Genomic DNA, 21,046 nt, shown 5'->3' with positions numbered 1-21,046 from the left:
TGATTGAGCTAGGAGATTCAGTGAGGGTGAGAAGAAGGCATATGAAAAGATTTATATGCCTGCACTAAAAATTTCAACTTTTTTAACACAGTTTTAACACATTGTTAATTGCATGCCTGAGAGATTATTCCACAGACATTTTGAGAAGGCAACATATATTTAAATGGCATAAAATACGAACTGATTGTTTAATAAAAACACATGGTATGTTGTAGGAAAACATCTCTGAAATAAACAGGAAGCTGGGCCTAGACTCTAGAAGCTACTGTGGCAATGAGATTAACAATCTCTCTTTGCCTTTATCACCATATTTTTCAGAAGTCTCTATTCAAATTTTTTGCCACCAATTTGCTCTGCAAGTATTGATAAATGAAAATTTGCTTTCCCTTCAAGTGTGAACATCACTGAAACTGCCATTAAGACTGATCTTTATAACAATATTCTTCACAGTTCTCTCTTGTCCCCTTCTTTCCCCCAAATCCGACATCATCACCTCTTCTTTCCCCACTGCTTCTCACATCCTTCTATTTGACGGCTAGTAGGGCAGTAGAAAATGGAGGTGTGTGGAGTAGTGTAATAGACTGCAAGAGTCTCCTAGCCAGTCTCTCAGTCTCCAGTTTCTGTCTCCAACTCTTAATCTACTCTCTGTTTTGGCTCCAGAGATGTTTTCTAAAACAAAATGAAATCAGATCACGCCTATGCTCAATACCTTCTACTGGGTTCCCGCTTTCAATAATAATAAATTAAGTTATTCAACTTAAAATTCACTGCCCTCCTCATTATCAGTCTGACTTACCCATCCAACCCATTTTCTGTCATTTCCAACATTCCATTCTCAGAATTGGCAATTCAAGTATTCGTGAAATGTCACGCTTAGTTCTTTTACCTAACGTTCTTAGAATCTTCTCCTAAGCACACTTCTCTCCCCAAACTCTGCTTATTGGCAAATTTCTACTCATCCGTCTTAACCAAACACCTCTATTAATCAATTATCCCTGCCTCTGTTATGCATTCTTCCCTCTATTCTAGAAATGGTCACAATCTATGTTATAGAAATGAGTGGACATGTTCCAGGACACCACGCACACAAGAAAAGAGTATGTCTTTCAAGGGGCATTTTGTTGAGGGCAAGGTCGTCCCAGCATAAGGTTGCATCCATCGAAGGAAGGAATGTATTTTTCTAATTCTTATGAATGTGCCATAAGTTCAGCAAGCATTTTTTGTAAACCTGGAGGGAGCACCTACTTCAAATTAACACAAAGTTTCTGTGTGAGCTGGGCCAGCCTTGTGCAGGTTTGTTTTCTCCACTGGAATGTAAGTCCCTCTTGAGTTCAGTGTTCCTGCCTTTTCTGTGTGTTCACTCTCTCCATACCTAGAAATTTGGCTTTATACAGTTGGTGAATTAAACTGTGTTGGGAGGAGTGAACTGAATGATAAAACGAAATTACTGAGAATATAGCTTGAGGGTGTCAAATTTTAAAACTTACAAGAAGCCATACTCCATATTCTACAGTTTCCTTCAAGAAGGAGAGGGTTCCAAACTTGCAACTATCAGATAAATAAGTTCGGGAGATCTAATGCATAGCACAGTAATTATAGTCAAAAATAGTATTTTATAAACTTCAAAGTTGCTAAGACCCTAGATCTTAATTGTTCTCAACACAAAAAAGAAACAATAATTGTGTGATGTGATAAAGGCATTAGCTAACGTGACTGTGGTAATCATATTGCCATATAGAAATGTATCAAACCAACATGGTGTACACCTCAAAATTACACAATGTTATCTGTCAATTATATCTCAATAAAAACAAAAGGATGAGAGGGTCCATAAAGTTAACATGGCTTTGGGAAAATAGGAATTACTGTTTCCTCATATTTTACATGTCATTTGAAGTGCAGTCCCCTGGAGCTACCGTACTGGTACCCCAGAGGTATGCGGAATCTTTACAGACTAATTGGTTGTATCATTGATAAGGAGCCCAGAGGAGACCCCCGAAAATAAATAACTACCATTGGGTACAAAATTCTCATTTTCAGATTTTCTTCTCATATTTTTCTTGAAAAAGGCTGCAGTGCTTATTGTATGCTGGTGGTTTCACAGTAACAGAGGCAAGGAAGGTAGGTGAAGCAGGAGAAGGCCTTGCAGTGTGGAGGGGCTCAAGCTATGCATATCTTTGAGAACATTTACCACATTGGTGAAAACTTCAAAGTTCACCTAACCTGCCCCCATATTGCCAGCAGGCATCCTGTGGTTAATAAATGTTTCAAAGTGTTTATGAGCCAGACGGGATTTCATCTTCTCTATGTTTCCCAGGGAACAAATCAGGGGTATGTTCTGTGGGAAGGAGTGTAGTTACCAATAGAAAAAAAAATGCAGTTGTAACAAATCGAAAGAAAAATCAAAGGGCGAATGAAATGTGGTTTGCTGTTAAAAATCATGGAAAATAAAAGAAACCACCCGCAAATAATACTCGGTCCCTCCAGCTATAAAAATAACTTTCATAAAACTGAAGTTAGTTTGCCTAAATGTTAAATTATACAAAGATTTTAGCATAATATAATTTAAGGTTTTTACCTTGACAGTCTGTAAAATTATGCAAAAATCAGTATTATTTAAGTCTGCACCTTAAATTATGATTGAAAAACTTGCACACTGATTGCAGAATAGTTACAAATATACATAACAGAGACTGCCAGCTTAATCTCTGCATCAGCAGAGACAGAGAGACTGAGGGAGAATGAGACAAGTGACGGTGCAAAAAGTCACGCGAGGGGTTCCACTTATTTACGCAAATCTAAGGGAGATGGACAGAGTGACATACAATATATTTAACAACTGGTATGGCACGGCCTTAGACTAAATTGTTGTAAACCATAAATCAACAAGAAGACCTTGCGGGGTCTTCTACCAGGCAGTGGGCACCCTTGCCCTCTCAACTCTTGATTTGACCTGGCAAGGCTGGAGCTCTCTTTGGTGTGCAACAGGACCAATCTGCATTGCATAAGTTGCTCAGGGATTCTGACTCCCACTTCCTCAAGTCAGCAAGATATGGACTTTGGTTTCTATTTGTTTTGACCAAATTCTGTAGACAGAAAAAAGACAATGCAGGACTAGAAGATAAAACTACTGGGGGGGAGAAGGAGTCTGGTGTGGTTCAATAAAAAGGCTCATGTGTTGGTGGAAAAGGGCTGGTCAGGCCACAGTAAGTAGCTACAGATGGAGTCCACTCTTAACCCAGGCCCCATGTCAAGGATCCCTGCCTGATGCCCCTGCCTCTCTCATAAGGATGATCCCAGCAATGCTGGGTGGTTTCTGACTTTGGAACCTAGGACCATACAGAGCGCATGTTCACATGGGCACCACTGTGAAGACAGAGTCCCAGGGTTGTGTCAGTACATGGCTTTGTGCTGTGCAGTGTTTGTGTGCTCTGTGTGGGGGTCTGTCAACCCCTTCTCTCAGAAAGTGCATTTCCTCAGGGACTGGGTCATGATTCTGCTCCAGGTTCCTCCATTTAATCTGCCCCTGTCTACGCATGAGCAGAAATCTCTTTGGATTTCTACATTTAAGAGCATGAATTTTTAGGGCTTCTGTAGATTTTCCCCTAATTGAGGAATTTCTATGAACACTGATGGAAGTTCTGTAAAACTGTTTCTACTTTCAAACAGCTATTACATAAGTCATTTCGTTTTATTTGAAAGTTCAAAAGGAACAGCCAAAATGAAACAAATGGCTGACCCTTGATAGCAGTTTTAGTAGAAACGTTTCTGTTTCACACATGGACAGCTATCAAATTGGGGCCTAATTACTTTACAGTTTTCAACAGGTGGTTCTTAATGGCAAGGCAGTTATCACACATTCAATAAGAAAAGGAGCTAACTAGGTGGACTTGGATGTTTGATTATCTATTTAAGCGTGTAATTGCATTTTTCAATATAATTAGCAATAAAATTGAACGTGTAAATTAATAGATGTGTTTCCCCACTTAAGTAATTGTAATTCAATGCAATACTTTAGATTAGGGGCATTATTTCTCAATTGATAGCAATATAATTTCATGATCATTGTTTTTCTTAATATTTTTTCTGATAAGAACAAAATATATGTAATCAAAAGACTTTTAATAAACTGAGATACCACGTTAAATGTAATTATATTTTGATTAATTTAGATAAAATTTATGGAAGTAAATATTAATATTCAAATAGTCTAATTAAAAGAATAATGGGAGTTCCCTGGAGGTCCAGTAGTTAGGACTTGGTGCTTTCACTGCTGAGGGCCTGGGTTCAATCTCTGGTTGGGGAACTAAGATCCCGCAAGCCGTGAGGCGTGGGCAAGAAAAAAAAAAAATTTGAAGAATAAAATCAAACTCCTTACCATGCTATTGAGAATTAACCCTAGCATTTTTCTAGGGCTATATAATAAATTGATATTAAAAAAAGGGATTGTGAAACATTTTAACTATTGGTCACACTATAGTTATTATTTTTCACAAATTTTGATATAGATGAATTCAGTTAAACCCTAAACTTTTTTAAAAGAAATGAAGAACAAGATTTAGCATTACTATAAAATAGCATTTTTTCTTCCTAAATGGTCATTTTCAGTGTAAAATTAAACTATTTTTTACATGTTTAAGAAGCTATACTATTTTTCAGGTGTAAATAATCCTACAGAAAACAGGTCAATATAATACCTCTTTCCAGTTACCATTATTTCATTGAATATGCATTCAATATAGTACATAATTGATACATAACTTATACATTTGGGACTATCTCCTGGGGGTTATAAATTCCTTCCTCAAATCAACACATGGCAGTGTCTTTCTGGAAGGCAATGGGACCTAATGAAACTTCAAAGCTTTTGCACAGCAAAGGAAACCATAAACAAGACGAAAAGACAACCCTCAGAATGGGAGAAAATATTTGCAAATGAATCAACGGACAAAGGATTAATCTCCAAAATATATAAACAGCTCATTCAGCTCAATATCAAAGAAACAAACACCCCAATCCAAAAATGGGCAGAAGACCTAAATAGACATTTCTCCAAAGAAGACATACAGACGGCCACGAAGCACATGAAAAGATGCTCAACATCACTAATTATTAGAGAAATGCAAATCAAAACTACAATGAGGTATCACCTCACTCCTGTTAGAATGGGCATCATCAGAAAATCTACAAACAACAAATGCTGGAGAGGGTGTGGAGAAAAGGGAAACCTCTTGCACTGTTGGTGGGAATGTAAATTGATACAGCCACTATGGAGAACAATATGGAGGTTCCTTAAAAAACTAAAAATAGAATTACCATATGACCCAGCAATCCCACTACTGGGCATATACCCAGAGAAAACCGTAATTCAAAAAGACACATGCGGGGCTTCCCTGGTGGCGCAGTGGTTGAGAGTCTGCCTGCCAATGCAGGGGACACGGGTTCGAGCCCTGGTCTGGGAAGATCCCACATGCCGCGGAGCAACTAGGCCCGTGAGCCACAACTACTGAGCCTGTGCGTCTGGAGCCTGTGCTCCGCAACAAGAGAGGCCGTGACAGTGAGAGGCCCGCGCACCGCGATGAAGAGTGGCCCCCGCTCGCTGCAACTAGAGAAAGCCCTCGCACAGAAACGAAGACCCAACACAGCCAAAAATAAATAAATAAATAAATAAATTAAAAAAAAAAAAAATTATCTCTGAAAAAATGTTTAAAAAAAAAAAAGACACATGCACCCGAATGTTCATTGCAGCACTATTTACAATAGCCAGGTCATGGAAGCAACCTAAATGCCCATCAAGAGACGAATGGATAAAGAAGATGTGGTACATATATACAATGGAATATTACTCAGCCATAAAAAGGAACGAAATTGAGTCATTTGTTGAGACGTGGATGGATCTAGAGACTGTCATACAGAGTGAAGTAAGTCAGAAAGAGAAAAACAAATATCGTATATTAATGCATGTATGTGGAACCTAGAAAAATGGTACAGATGAGCCAGTTTGCAGGGCAGAAGTTGAGACACAGATGTAGAGAATGGACATATGGACACCAAGGGGGGAAAACTGCGGTGAGGTGGGGATGGTGGTGTGCTGAATTGGGCGATTGGGATTGACATGTATACACTGATGTGTATAAAATTGATGCCTAATAAGAACCTGCAGTATAAAAAAAACAAACAAAACAACTAATACTAAACTTTCATTGGGTTATTTGTATGGAAATATGTTAATATAAATGTTTCAGACATTACATGAAATTTCTAAAAATCTTATATTTGTATTGGTATGGAAATATGTATGGAAATATGTTAATATAAATGTTTCAGACATTACATGAAATTTCTAAAAATCTTATATGTTCTGGTATAATGTTATAAGTAATAATCCTAGTTATTACTTTAAAATGTATATCTCAGAAATAACTAATTTTCTTGTCAACTGCATTATTATGAACTTTCATCAAATCTTTAACCGTGGTCATTTTTAAGTCTTTTGTCATTTATGGACAGTTCTGGGTGTACTCTGATGATTTTGCAAATGTGTTCCTATAAAAGGGTTTCATCTTCAAGAAATTCATGGAAAAGACTCTGACAAGTACAGGTTTCTGGTAACTGACTGTACTGCTGAACTGAATGAATAAGCATTTTCAGAACTCTAATGAAAAACTGATGAACTCATAAAAGTGCTAACAAAAGATCAAGATGAAAAAAAAAATTAATTACATGGGACTGAGTGAACTGATGAGGATGAGTATAATTTTTGTGACTTTCTGTCTGAATTAAAAAAAAAAAAAAATCCCACAAGGACTCAGAGGCAAAGAATATACAAATCAATTTTCACTGCAAAGTAAAGGAGCTGTTACAGTGGAGGATTACTGGACTGAATGTCAATATTATGACATAGTATGAGTCTGTTTCATGTTTGGTAATTGCAATCATTGTTGCTTTTGTTGTGGTCATCCATGTACAATGCTTGGTGTCAGTCTATTTATCTCTTGTAAAAATAAAATACAGTGTGTGTGTGTGAAACAAACAAACAAAAATAATAATAATAATGCCGTAAAACGTTTCCTCTAAGCCTGTCTTCTTTCTTTCTCTCTCTCTCTCTGTCTTTGTCTCTCTCTCTCTCTCCTTCCTCCCCTGCCTCCTCTCCTCTCTCTGTCTCTCTCCTTCCCTGGCTTTAGAGAAGCAAGATGCATGGATCCCAGAGCCAGAAAATTAATTCTGTCAACAACTTGAGAGAGCTTAGAAGCAGCTCCTTCCTCAACTGAGCCTCTGAGGAGAACCCAGCACTGGCCAATCCCTTGATTGAAGACTTGATAGACCTAAAACAGAGGACCTATCTAGGTCATGTCTGGATCTCTGATCTGTGAAAAATGTGACATAATAAATACGGATTGTTTTAAGCCCCATGTTTAGTAACTTGTTACGCAGCCATACATAACTGATACAGATAGGGCCCAGCAGGTCAGGCTTGCCTCCACTCTGCTCCCACGGGACTTCCTTATCCAACCATTATATTGGGCAGGCCAAAAAGTTCATTTGGTTTTTTCCGTAAGATGTCTCTAGTAGTGCTTAGTTGTCTTTAACTTCATTAGAAACAATTCTGTTAGATTGTATTGTGACAGCTGTCATATCAGCGTGCATTTAAAAAATAACTTATCAAAATTGGTGAATTTTTGTGTAGCCAATTTGATATTGAAGATGGAAGAAAAAAAGCAACATTTTTGGCGTATTATAGTTTATTATTTCAAGAAAGGTAAAAACGCAACTGGAACGCAAAAAAAAGATTTGTGCAGTGTATGGAGAAGGTGCTGTGACTGATTGAACGTGTCAAAAGTGGTCTGCGAAGTTTCGTGCTGGAGATTACTGGCTGGACGATGCTCCAAGGTTGTGTAGAGCAGTTGAAGTTGATGGTGATCAAATCAAGACATTAATTGAGAACAATCAACGTTACACCACACGGGAGATAGCCGAAATACTCAAAATATCCAAATCAATTGTTGAAAATCATTTGCACCAGCTTGGTTATGTTAATTGCTTTGATGTTTGGGTTCCATGTAAGTTAAGTGAAAAAAACTTTCTTGACCATATTTCCGCATGCGATTCTCTACTTAAACGTAACGAAAATGTTCCATTTTTAAAACAAATTGTGACAGGTGATGAAAAGTGGATACTGTACAACAATGTGGAATGGAAGAGATCATGGGACAAGCGAAATGAACCACCACCAACCACACCAAAGGCCGGTCTTCATCCAAAGAAGGTGATGTTGTGTACATGGTGGGATTGGAAGGGAGTCCTCTATGATGAGCTTCTTCCGGAAAACCAAACAATTAATTCCAACAAGTACTGCTCCCAGTCAGACCAACTGAAAGCAGCACTCGATGAAAAGCATCCAGAATTAGTCAACAGAAAACGCATAATCTTCCATCAGGATAGAATGGAAGTCTATAGAATGGATAGTCTTCCAACAAGACTACATGTTTCTTTGATGACCAGGCAAAAACTGTTACAGCATGGCTGGGAAGTTCTGATTCATCTGCCGTATTCACCAGACATTGCACCTTCGGATTTCCATTTATTTCGGTCTTTACAAAATTCTCTTAATGGAAAAAATTTCAGTTCGCTGGAAGACTGTAAAAGGCACCTGGAACAGTTCTTTGCTCAAAAAGATAAAAAGTTTGGGGAAGATGGAATTATGAAGTTGCCTGAAAAATGGCAGAAGGTAGTGGAACAAAACGGTGAATACCTTGTTCAATAAAGTTCTTGGTGAAAATGAAAAATGTGCCTTCTATTTTTACTTTAAAACCGAAGGAACTTTTTGGTCAACCCAATAAAATTTACAACTAGTGTAACTCTTTGCTTATTCTTGAGGATAAGCTCTTTGTTTAGCAACTAGAGGGCTGACATTGTTATCTACATTCCTATAGTCTTCAGCTGCCTTCAAGTTGCCTGCATTGGTTATTCCATTAAAGTGCCAGCCCTTGATGAAAGCACACACCACAGTTCCATTCTCACATTTTGTTGCTGAAGATGATGACACAGTAGCGGGTGTGCATGCCAAAGGGGAGAAAGAAGAGCTCCAGGCTTGAAGTCCCTTCCGCTCCCAGGTGAAGAGTATGTGTAGAGCAGAAGAACTCTTTGATGAAATTGGACTTAATTGCTGCCAAAACATGAAGTAGTGCTTGTTTACATATCATTTCGTAAGTGCTGTTCAAATAAAGCAGCTGTTTCAATTAGTGATTAGAGTTTGGGGATGAATTTTAAAAATGTTCAAAGCATTAGCACACAAAATTAGATGATGCATTTGTTAATGAAAGTATGGGGGACCCCAGCCCAAGCTTGACATAATAAAAATGTGTAATTATGACCCTCTATTCAAGATTCCTTAAAAAACAAAAGGAATTTCACTAGTGTTTAAAATTAGCCTGGATATACATATAAAAATAAATAGCAAAGAGATCATTCCAGAATCTTCAGCTTTTTTGTGGACTATGCAATGATTCAAATTACAGGGTGTAACAGACAACTTAAACTGGAAATAAAGGACTGTTTATAGTTTTATCTTTTTGTTAGTTTTTAAAACATATCCACAAAATCCTCAATACTGTGTTGAATGTGGAGATACGGTGGGCCAGTTTTAGTGACCTGATCCTAACGGAGAGTATGCCAGAATGCAGCAAAATCAAGCAGTATGACTTCTGACACTAGATCAGAAAATGTAATACAACTTCTTCCTAATCATCTCTCTTTCCTGGTTCACTTGCTTTTAGAACCAAGTTGCCATCCTGTGAAGAAGCCAAGGCCACATAGAGAGGCCACATGTAAGCGTCCAAGACAACAGCCCCACCCTCGATCTGACTGCAACTGCCTGAGAGACCCTGAGCAAGAGTCACCTAGCTGAGGCCAGTCACCCCCGAAGTGTGAGAGATAATAATATAAGGCATTTTTGTTACTTAATACCACTACATTTGGGGTGGTTTGTTCTGTAGCTAGAGATCACCAGCACATCCCCATATCCATTTTCCTATCCATCATTCCATCCACATTTTCTAAATCTATAGTTATTTCATAAAACAAAGTAAATCTGTCTTCTGCTTAACATTTTAAACATGGTGAGACCTGTCACCTAAATAGGTTTAAACAGTTCAGAATAAGCCAAAGGAAACATAAAGGTCCCTTATCGAAATACATTCATTGTACAGGCGAGGAAACTAAGACCCAGCAGTGAAAGGCAAGATGTGGACAGAGTTTTCCAAAGGGTCATGGTGCAGAAAAGGCTGAGGACCAACACCTCGGGCTCCCACGTGGCTAGCAATCCCCAGGGCTTACCGTTCTGTCTACAGTCGGATTTATTGACTATTTCATTTCATATTATGCTCTATATATAAAAATAAGAAATGCAAACAAATAAAAGCTTTTATTTGCAGCACTCACAGGTTTTTAAGGCATCTGGGGCCTGGGAACAGCCCTCAGCAACATCATGTTCACTGCTACTCACAGCACCGCTGTCATAAGGGAACAGGAAGACAACATCAACAGCACAAACAAGACTCAAAAACAATATTCTATCTTAATTCAATCTTACACATCCTTAAAAAATTATGGCTACCTACAGTACGATATGCAAAGACCACAGATGTATTTCCAAGATCATTTTTACATTTATATTGTTTTAGAAATTTTAAAAATAAGAAAAATCATTTATATTTTCACCATTGCTTTTCTAAAAATTTGGTAAAAACAATTCCTTTTTACTTGCAAATACTGTAGAGAAGTAAACAGTTGATAATAATAATAAAAACCCAAATCCTCAGACCCCAAAGGAGGGTGTCTCAACTTAGGACTACATAGGTAGTCTCTCCAAAAATGGTTCTAGAACCTGATTTCTTGAAAAACTGTCTTCTCTAAGCTAACTGTCCCCACATTTGTTTCTTTCTCATAAAGGTAGAAGGAGACATGGGCAGCTGTTTAATCTCTTGTTGCACTCCTGAAAATTAGCCAATCACAGCCTGAAGCAAGGGCCTCCCTTGAAAGGTTCCATGGCTTCCAGAACCCATCAATTTTCTCCAAATTGCTCCTCTTGGTATTCATGATTATTTTGCTGTCAATTAGTACCTAGGCTCTAAGATATTGTTTGCCTGATTTTTTTCTGAGATTATAAAAATCCCGTATTTTCTCACCTTGCCAGCTGATTTGTCTGAATTTGATGCTGTAAAAATATACTATTTCTAAGTAATGTTCTTCCAACCATATCCATTCCTTTTCTCCAAACACTGTCTTTTCTTTACACCACATTCTTAATAAGGTTATTTACCACATCTTGTCATTATTCTGTGCTTTACTTCTACTCACAGGCATTCTGACTATCGGTTTCAGTAATCCCCTTTTTTTAAAAAGAACATTTAATACTTTTATGTCATTTGAGCATTTGATAGATACCTGAAGGCTATGCTAGACATAGTAGATGGATATTTTAGCATTTATAAGAGAGACTATACAAAGAGTGGAAAGAACAACAAAGAATGCTTATTTCTCAATGTACCGCTCTGATGCCATCGCTTTGATAATGGAGCTCTGGGTAGAATGCCTGATTAAAATGCTCAGATAATCTCCAAACCTCATTTTGTTCAATACTTGCAATCACTAGCCCTTCAGTCATTTTTATTTTTTCATAGTGAATAGAAAAGCAGAGCAATTTGGGCTTTGTCTCCTTTTTCTTTTCTTTACCTATTTTGTTGGAGAACAGCTAATGAAAGTGCCTTTTTGAATAAATCAGAGTTGTCTTATCCTCAAAGCAAAGTCTCAAACCCAAAAAAATTGAGTTACCTGTACTATTTATGGTAAAGACAAATAAAAATAATTTACAGACCTAAGAATTTGATTGACTTGCTCATAAAGCTAATGATTGTCATGATTAATTCAGAGACATCAGAATATAATTTAATAAAATAATCTGGCTCAGGAAAATTCTATTTTACCTGATCAATGTTCTTGACCCTAGAAATTTGATGACAAACCCAACTTGATTACAAAACCAGTATCTTGCATGTTCCAAAGACAGAAAAGAAAACAATTCATTTACCCTTTTGTTAATCCCCATACCTCAATCCATGCTACCATTTTCCTAAATGCTCATTGATTATTGTTGAAGCTAAGGCAGAGGGAGCATTTCAAAGCCTTGGTCTTAAGGAAGAATAGCATCAAAAAAGGCTAAAATTATACAAAACACTGTAGATCAAGCAATGGAATATTTTCTGCTAATTTAGTAGTAGGCCAAAGTCAGAGAGTAGAACTTACTTATGAGGTGGGAAGGGATGGCATTACTTTTTCCTCTGCAATAGTGGTATACAGCTCTTTTCAAGCTAAAATAATCAAAACGATATTGAACTGGTTCTAGTCAGGGCATGAATAAATCAGCTCCAAGAATGGCTTCCTTCTCAAGCTTCTCCAACAGGGAAGGAAGATCTTTATTATAAGCTTTCATACTTCTGGGTTAGCATTCAGGGCTGCATCCAAACCAAACAGCAAATGATCTGGTTCAAGTCTAGTTTTTATGCATCACAGGAAGGAATATAAGAGGATCAATTTTTAGATTCATTCCATCCTCCATGTGTCCATGAGTTTGTCAAAATAGGGCCCCATGGCCATCTGGAGGGCTGTTAAAATGGAATGTTTGCTGCTTTTTGTACCACTCTGGCTCCTGAACAGTTGAGAAGTCTCTAAAGCAAGGGGTGCTAACCTGTGGTACAAGGACAGAGTGAATCTGTGAATTTAAATGGGGAAAAATTCATCTTTATGTCCACTAACTCTTAATAGCAATTTAAACCAAACCACAGTAGTAGTGGTTAACTGTACTATGACTTGATCACCAAACAATCACAAATATGTATACATCACATTTCAGTTCTTGCACATATCTTGAGCTGTCATTTATTTCATTGCTACTTTTAAAGTATGGTAGTTAATCTCTACCAGTAGATCTTACTATGTATTGTGTTAATGAAGAAGTATATATTTTAACATATTACAATTTTTAAATATTTTGATAATCTACTAGACTATCACTTTCTTCTATGCTATGGACTGAACTGTGTCACCCTTAAATTCGTATGTTGAAGCCTTAACTCCCAAAATGACTGCATTTGGAGAGAAGGCATATTGTTAGGTAATCAAGGTTAAATAACGTCATAAGGGTGGGGTGCTAATAAGACAGAATTAGCATCCTTATAGAAAGAGACACCAGTGAGCTCAACCTCTCTCTCCATGTGTGCACAAAGAAGAGGTCATGTGAGCACACAGTGAGATGGCTACCACCCATAAGTCAAAAGAAGAGGCCTCAGAATGAAACCTAACTTGCTGGCACCTTGGACTTTCCAGTGTCCAGAACTGTGAGAAATAAATTTCTGTTGTTTAAGCCACCCAGTCTATGGTATCTTGTTATGGCATCCCAAGTAGACTAAGACACTCTGTAATCCTTGCATCTTATTTTATGTATTTATAAAACACTATTCTGTGAAGTAGAATAGGCTTCATAAGACTCTGCTTTCCTTACAGACTTGCCTAATTCTAACTGTTACTAATTATTCAGTGTAGCAGAATGAAATATTTTAAAATCATGGCTCTCCAGAACCCAGCTTTTTTTTTAAAACAAGAATCAGGACTCAGAAACATATCTCTACCAGGGCCTTCTTTCATTTGGGTGGCTATTCTGGGCCAAGCTATACTGGGAACAATGACGAATGATGAAACCCCTCAGTTCATAGAGTATCCAGTCTGCCATGCAAAGTAGCTCTACAAGAAATAAGTACAAAGCAGAATGATAAACACTTCAATACCTCTTCAACTTGAATTCACACTTTCCTATGCTGACCCTATAGTCCATATTTATAAGCGTATGCCTTGTACCTCCCCTTGCCTGCCTGCCCCCCACTCCCCCCAATGCTTCTGCAATTCCCTCTTCCTATGATATTTCTATATTTGTAGGATATTTGTAGGAAAGTTCTGTCCCTGCTTTAGATTCTGGCCATCAAGATCATACTCATATTTCAGATCCCAATTTGTATATGATAAAGGAGAACATGGTGTATGCATGGAAAAATAGGTTACTAGGACCTCATTTTTCTCCTTCAATGTTTTATCTTTCACGAAGATCTCAATAATATCTACATAGTGATATTCCTTGCCAATCAGCTCACAGAGCATATACATATATATATATTATTTTTTGGTATAACACATACTACTGAATGCATTCTGCCCTGTACAATTGCTTCCATTTGTGTAGATTTTTCTTCTTCTCTGCTTCATGGTTGGCAACTTTAGGGCCAGATCTGCGACTTATTTATCCCAATATTTCTCCAGTACTAAGAACAGTACTTAAGGTGCCACTTAGTAAAAATTTATTGAGTGATAAATAATTCAAAATTGCTGGAAAAAAATTGCAAGTCATATCACTGTAGGAAATTGTTTACAAATTGCCCATTTCTGAGCACTGCTGATCCGTTACTCAATTTTAAAGTGTGGCTAAAATCAGTCTCCTGTCCTGATCCTTTCTGATAATCCTTGGGATTTAATTAGAATAAAAACTTCTTAACTGTTCTTGCTTATGCTCAGGGATCATGTTCCCATAAAGTAAAATATGTGATGAACATAAAGTTTCCTCATCCATGTGGTTTCAAGTGTGTTGTTTTATATGTATCTGTTGCTTAAGAAGACCAGTTTACAGAGACATTTTACATTTTTAAATAGGAGATCCATTTTTATGCCACCTGAAAGATAATTTCAGCACTTTATGGCTCATTTGAGAAGAGGTTATTTATCATGTGGGGAGATATTAACAGAAGTGACTCTGAAGAGGAGTATCAGTTAGTATATGCTAGGTCATGCTACAGTAACAACTCCACATCTCAGTGGATTAACACAATAGTTTATTTCTTGCTCACACATGTAGTGATCCTTGGTGAAGGAGGCCTCCATTTCTAAATGTGCCTCTCTCATAACTGTGGCAGGGAAAGGGGACAAGAAAAATTGCTCACTGGGTCTTAAAGCTACCACCTGGAAAAAATAGTCAGCAGTTCTCACATGCCATTGGCCGATTAAGTTATGTGTTCATGGATAACTTCAACATTAGTGGGGAAGTGCAATATTACCATGTGCCTAAAAGAGGAAAACAAGGATATTTGTAAAAAAGCTCTAAAAATAATCCAGTTAGCTTATAGAGATTTTTAAAAACATTTTCTTGTTCTCTTATGTTACCTTGATGATTAAACCTAGAGACCAGACCAGGGCTTTATTGAGATAATGTAATACTTATTATATGGTGTATTACACATGAAAGTTAATCATAGAGGTACTGCACCAGACTTCCATTCTGGTCATGATTGAAAATGCATGTTCTTAAATTTTATTTGTGTCTGGAAATCTGTTCAAGACAAACATTAAGGAGAGCTTTAAGAAAAACAGGATGTGTCACATTATTAAGTATTGTTTTATTAAGATTATATTTAAAGATCAAAAGGCCTCATTATGCTAATGAAGCCAGATTGATGAAATATTAGATAACATTGTGCTATTTGGAGGAAAAACGCTCTTTTGTGTTCCCCTCAGGGTGGAACTTGTTGGTTGCCTATCCCAATAACCACTGGCCCTTCCCTCCTCCCTGACAAAACCCTCATTTTCTTTTGATGTGTATGTGGAGAAGGGCAGTTTCTCAGTCTTCCTTCCAGCTAGGGTTGGTCATCTGATTAAGGTTGGATCAATGGGCTACAAGCAGAAGTGCTACGTGGTATTTCTAGGAAGCTTCCCTTCCAGAAATAGGGCACACTCTTATCCTTTCTGCTGCCTATAAAGTGGACTTGATTGCTGGAGTTCTGGATACTTCAGCTGATCCTTGAGAAAATGAATAAAGGCTTGCCTGTTACATGAACCGGAGCCTGGAGGTGTTACACAGAAAGCAGTCAGGACCCTAGAAGAAGGAGCCACGGTAATGCTTCTAATAAATCTGTTCAGAATTGTCAGAAAAGCAAGCTTTTTGGTGAACTTGAGACTATTCTATCACAACTCAACATATGGATTTGCGGCTCAGTATTCAATCCATGTCAGTGCTGAAATGACATACCAAGGACCAGCCCTTTTCCTTGAGGAACCGTGTGGCTTTCGCCTTTGTCTCACCCCTGCCTTTGATCTGGGAGACAGTCTTTACAGAGGTGCACAGGAGTAAATCTGCGATCCTTTAAATTAACGGCTCTGAATTTTTCTTTGAGAGCTAATCTGCCGAAGCCTGACTACTCTATGTTCTCCCTGACCCAACACTCAATGTCACTGTACCTTTATGTTTCTTTTCTCACAGGAAGATTTGAGAGAAGAACTAAGACAGCACAGTATTATAAATACAAATGGAAGAGACTATATGAGAAATAACTACCAATAAAGTTTGAGACTGTGGTAGACACACTTCTTAAGCGATACTTCATGCTGAATTGGGAATTATTTTGCATGAGTATTTCCAAAGTTTCCTTCCTTTCCTAAATTAAATTACAAATGCTTTCATACTTGTTGACTCTATTTTGTTTTTGATTTGAAAGGCATAACTTAAAAACATATCTTTACCTGTAGTTTGAGATTCTATGGCTTCAATAATTCTGGAACTTTGGGTCTAACTAAAACCACTTCAGAACATTGTATGAAGAAAAATCATATTAAAATCTGGGTACAGAATTTCCATATTGTGTTCCAAATTATGAAGGTAGACTCAATATTTTTGCTCTTCATTAAACAGACCCACTTTGAGTTACTTCTGCTCACAGATACCTACAGCATTTCTTTGAGATTTGACTCTAGTTTAATTATGTGATACTATAAATTATTTGCAATTAATGTGAAGAAATTGTTTCAAAGCCATTCAGGCAAAATCTGTGACCACAAAGCAACTTCTTGATCAAGAAGCAAGGGACTGGAAAAAAAAAAAAATCCAGGAGAACTGTTTACCGAAGTTTTTTTGGCAATACTAGCATTTCATACTACAAAGAAATTAACATAAATGCCTACAATATTCCATTCCTATGATATCTGTAATGTTGCCTTATAGCTCAATGTATCAACACTGCCAAATCCTTGCCTCTTGGAATGTTTTTGCAGCTAAAAGGATGACACTGATGCTGTCAAGCATTACACAGAGACAATGGTATAAAATAAACTAACAACACAGCAGTTAACGGTCAAGTGCACTTCTATAATAGAAACCTGCATTATTTTGTTTCTGCCTGACTTTCTTCAACCTTTATAACATTGTTTTATTCTCCTTCACTTTAAATAGCTATTTTATAGTTTAAAACAGATGAGACATATGAGGCAATCTAACTTTAAAAAATTCTACTTCTCTATTGAGAAGTCAAAGTTCCTTTCTAAACTAAATACAGACTTCATAACATGGGTCAAATAAGCTTAAATACAGTCAATCCTCATTATCCACCAATCCCGTATTTGCAAATTCACCTCCTCACTAAAACTGATTTGTAACCCACAAATCAATACTTATGGCACTTTCACAATTGTTCGCAAGCATGTGCAGAATGGTGGAAAGTTCCAGTAGCTGGTCACACAAGTTCCCAGCTGAGGTCGAATAAGGTGACACTGGGCTTTTCTATTTCAGTTTTCCAGCATAGATAAGCAGAGGATGGAGATGGTAGGGGGTAGTACACAAGTACAGAAGTGCAAGCCGAGGGACTTCCCTGGCGGCGCAGTGGTTAAGAATCCACATGACAATGCAGGGGACACGGGTTCAATCCCTGGTCCAGGAAGATCCCACATGCCGCGGGGCAACTAAGCCCGTGCGCTACAACTACTGAGACTGTGCTCTAGAGCCTGAGAGCCATGACTACTGAAGCCCATGCGCTAGAGCCTGTGCTCTGCAGCAAGAGAAGCCACCAAAATAAGAAAGCCCGCGCACGGCAATGAAGAGTAGCCCCCGCTCTCCGCAACTAAAGAAAAAGCCCGCGTGCAGCAATGAAGACCCAACACAGCCAAAAATAAAACAAATAAATAATAAATAAATTTAAAAAAAAAAAAAAAAAAAAAAAAAGAAGCACAAGCCGCTCTAGCTCTGAGATCAGGAGGACAGGGTTTAAAACCCTTCTCTGGTACCTGTTAGTGGGACTGCCTCAGGCAAGTCATTTAACACTTCTGAACTTCATTTTCTCTGTGTAAAGTAAAAAAAAGTGGAATCTACCAGGATAGGTGGTTTTTAGGGTTTACAATTATAATCTATGTGGTTATATATACTTCTCCTTGGAGTAATGGTGCAATATTCACTGAGTGTTTATGGCAACTTTATAGAACATAACTACCATGAATAATGAGAATCCAGTGCATTTAATAAAGTGCATATGTATTCAATTTTCATGCACATAAACCTAGAAATATATAAAGAGAATAACAGTGTGAATAATATAAATTATATATATAATATAAATTAAATATTTCAAATAAATGAAAACTACTGTGTAATTATATAACAAGTTTACTTGAATGCTAATTTCTCAGAAATTTGCCTCAGATAATTATGAGCATAAAATATATAGACATTTACCCATCGTTCATGTGGTCAACAAATTCTCCAACTTCAGTTAATTGGGATGGCAAAGAGATAAATGCTGAAGATTCCACAAAAATTACACTAAAATAAATGAAAAAAGGATTATTTTGAATTCTACTGTAACAAATTTCAGATGACCACAAAACATTCTTCTTTTAAATTATTTTCCATCATTCATAAACTATAATTAGAATCAGAATAAATTACAATTCAAAAAGTCCATGTGCTCTCATTCTGCAACTCAAAACGTAGGCTAGAAAGAAAAGATCTGGAATGGAAATAGGTAAAAAATGCTATTTTTATATGGAAAGTCAATACTGAATTCTCATAACAAGGAAATTTAGAGCAAAAATGACCACCCAAATTATATTCCAGAAAGAAAGAGGAAATTACACACTGGTCTTAATACACTGTCAGAGCTATACACATTTAATAATTTCTAATCCTATTTCCAGAAAAGAGAAACGTTTCTTTCAGGAGTGGACATGAGATTTGGGTACCTAGTTAAATCAGTGCATTAATAATTATGCCATCATCTGGAATCACACAGAAATTCCGTCCTTCCTATATAATAATGCTCATTCCTTCAAGAAACAGTTTTGGAGACTCCATTATGTGTTAGGTGTGGGACTAGGTACTGGAAAGTACAAACATGAATATGTTATCCTCTCAGCCCCCCACAATGTAGAGAAATGACACTCTAGCGGCAGGTGAAAGATATCATGAAGAGTCATTTCAGGAATGCCTAATCCCTCCTGCAGAGTTGAACAGAATCTGTATAATATTGTTAAGAACAGATTTACCCAAACTTGATTTGTTAAAGGAAACCTTTTTTATTATGTAACAGTTATTAATATCTCACAATACTAGCTTTACAATGAAAACCAGATCAGTAATAAAATTAATCAAATGTTTTAGTCTTAAAACACACACACATTCACAAACACACATATATGAACTAAACTGCAACACATTTATATATCCTAACATTTGAATGTTGACATCAGTTTTTGTCCTTTTGTTTTAACTTGATATTTCTGGTGCCATCATATAAGGGTTGTAAGGAATTTTATAAATATTAAATAATAAAAAGTTTTAAAGAGACAAAATTAACTGTAATAAAATGTAAACTATGAACAATGCAAGCTATGTATCAAACTAGCAGATTTGCTTATATCACTGTAAAGTTACAGTTAAGCAAATGTAGGAATAATTCCTCTCCAGAGAGCAATTTAAATGTAAAGTCATACACTAAATTCTCATTTAAATATCATAAAATTATGAGGCAAAAAACATAATGTTTCTTTTTATTTCTATAAATCCATGGTGAATCATTGGGCAATTTATTTTGGTGATAATTTGTTCTGGCTAAAAAACAATCACAAGGATAATATTACTTGACACACAAATAAAAAACTAAACCAATATAATAAATATTACATTTTTCATATACTATACATGTACCATTTTTGAGATAAAATAGCATTCTGTATGCTTCTGTTTGAAAAACCCCTGCTTAATTACAATGAACATGCTTTCCTCAAAATAGACATATTAATTGTAAAATGAAATATAAACTGTCATTAAAATGGAAAAAGATCTTGTTTCATTACTGCAGTTTCTAAATCAGTGGTTCTCATACTTCAATGTGCATTATTATTATCTGGAGTGCTTGTTCAAAATGCAGATTCCCAAGCTTCTATTTGCATGAATTCTGACTTAGTCTGGCATGGATTCCATTTAAAACAAGCTCTCCAGGTGTTTTTAAAATAGCCTGTCTATGGATTAAACTCTGAGTAATCTTGACTTAGACCAGCACTGCTCTAACATTAATGTACAAACAAATACTCTGGTGATGTTGTTAAATGCAGATTCTAACTCAATTGGATTGGAGTGGGCCTGAGAGTCTGTTTTTCTAATAAGCCCCCAGGTGATGTTGATTTTGCTGACTCAAGGATGACATTTTGAGAAGCACGAGTCTAATCTAAAACAAAAAAAAACCCCACATATTTTAAATAATAAAACCAGGCCACCAGAAAAAGAAAAGCAGGGAATGGTTTAGAACGACCATATATTCACTACTGTATAAAAGCAACAAAAACACTGGAAAAATTTGTCCAAAGTAACTTTTTCAGAATTCTAGTTCACTAAAGAAAGGCTTGCAGCAATCTAAGTAGTGTTTATTCAAGAAAAGCTGCCAAACCTTGGCAAGAACAGTAGAATTTGTGGCCTTGTAACTTTTATGCTGTAACTCTCCCTCCTCCTTTCCATAGCTCTATAGTAGCCTTCAAAACTAACAGCCTTGCAACCAAGGTAGTTTTAAAAAATGCTCAGGCTTGCAGCCACAGGAGGGAACAGACTGAGACTGGAGCTCTTCAAAAAAGTCCCATCCCTGATCATTGTTCCTGTGTAACCCGTCTCACAGTTCCCTAGAAGATCTCAATATGC

At 36.9% G+C, this 21,046-nt stretch overlaps 1 protein-coding gene across 1 annotated transcript in view; it reads right to left on the bottom strand.

Moving 5' to 3' along the window:
- CFAP47 (cilia and flagella associated protein 47) overlaps positions 1 to 21,046 on the bottom strand; it is a 489,567-nt gene that overhangs the window by 212,566 nt on the left and 255,955 nt on the right. The window contains 3 exon segments of the mRNA XM_036839258.1: positions 9,023 to 9,166; positions 10,441 to 10,511; positions 18,593 to 18,679. Of these exon segments, the coding sequence (XP_036695153.1) occupies positions 9,023 to 9,166; positions 10,441 to 10,511; positions 18,593 to 18,679 (302 nt within the window).

This window comes from Balaenoptera musculus, chromosome X (assembly GCF_009873245.2).
Source record: "Balaenoptera musculus isolate JJ_BM4_2016_0621 chromosome X, mBalMus1.pri.v3, whole genome shotgun sequence".
Taxonomy (NCBI): Eukaryota; Metazoa; Chordata; class Mammalia; order Artiodactyla; family Balaenopteridae; genus Balaenoptera; species Balaenoptera musculus.
The sequence above is the reverse complement of the archived record's forward strand: the minus strand, read 5'-3'. Positions and strand labels throughout refer to the sequence as shown.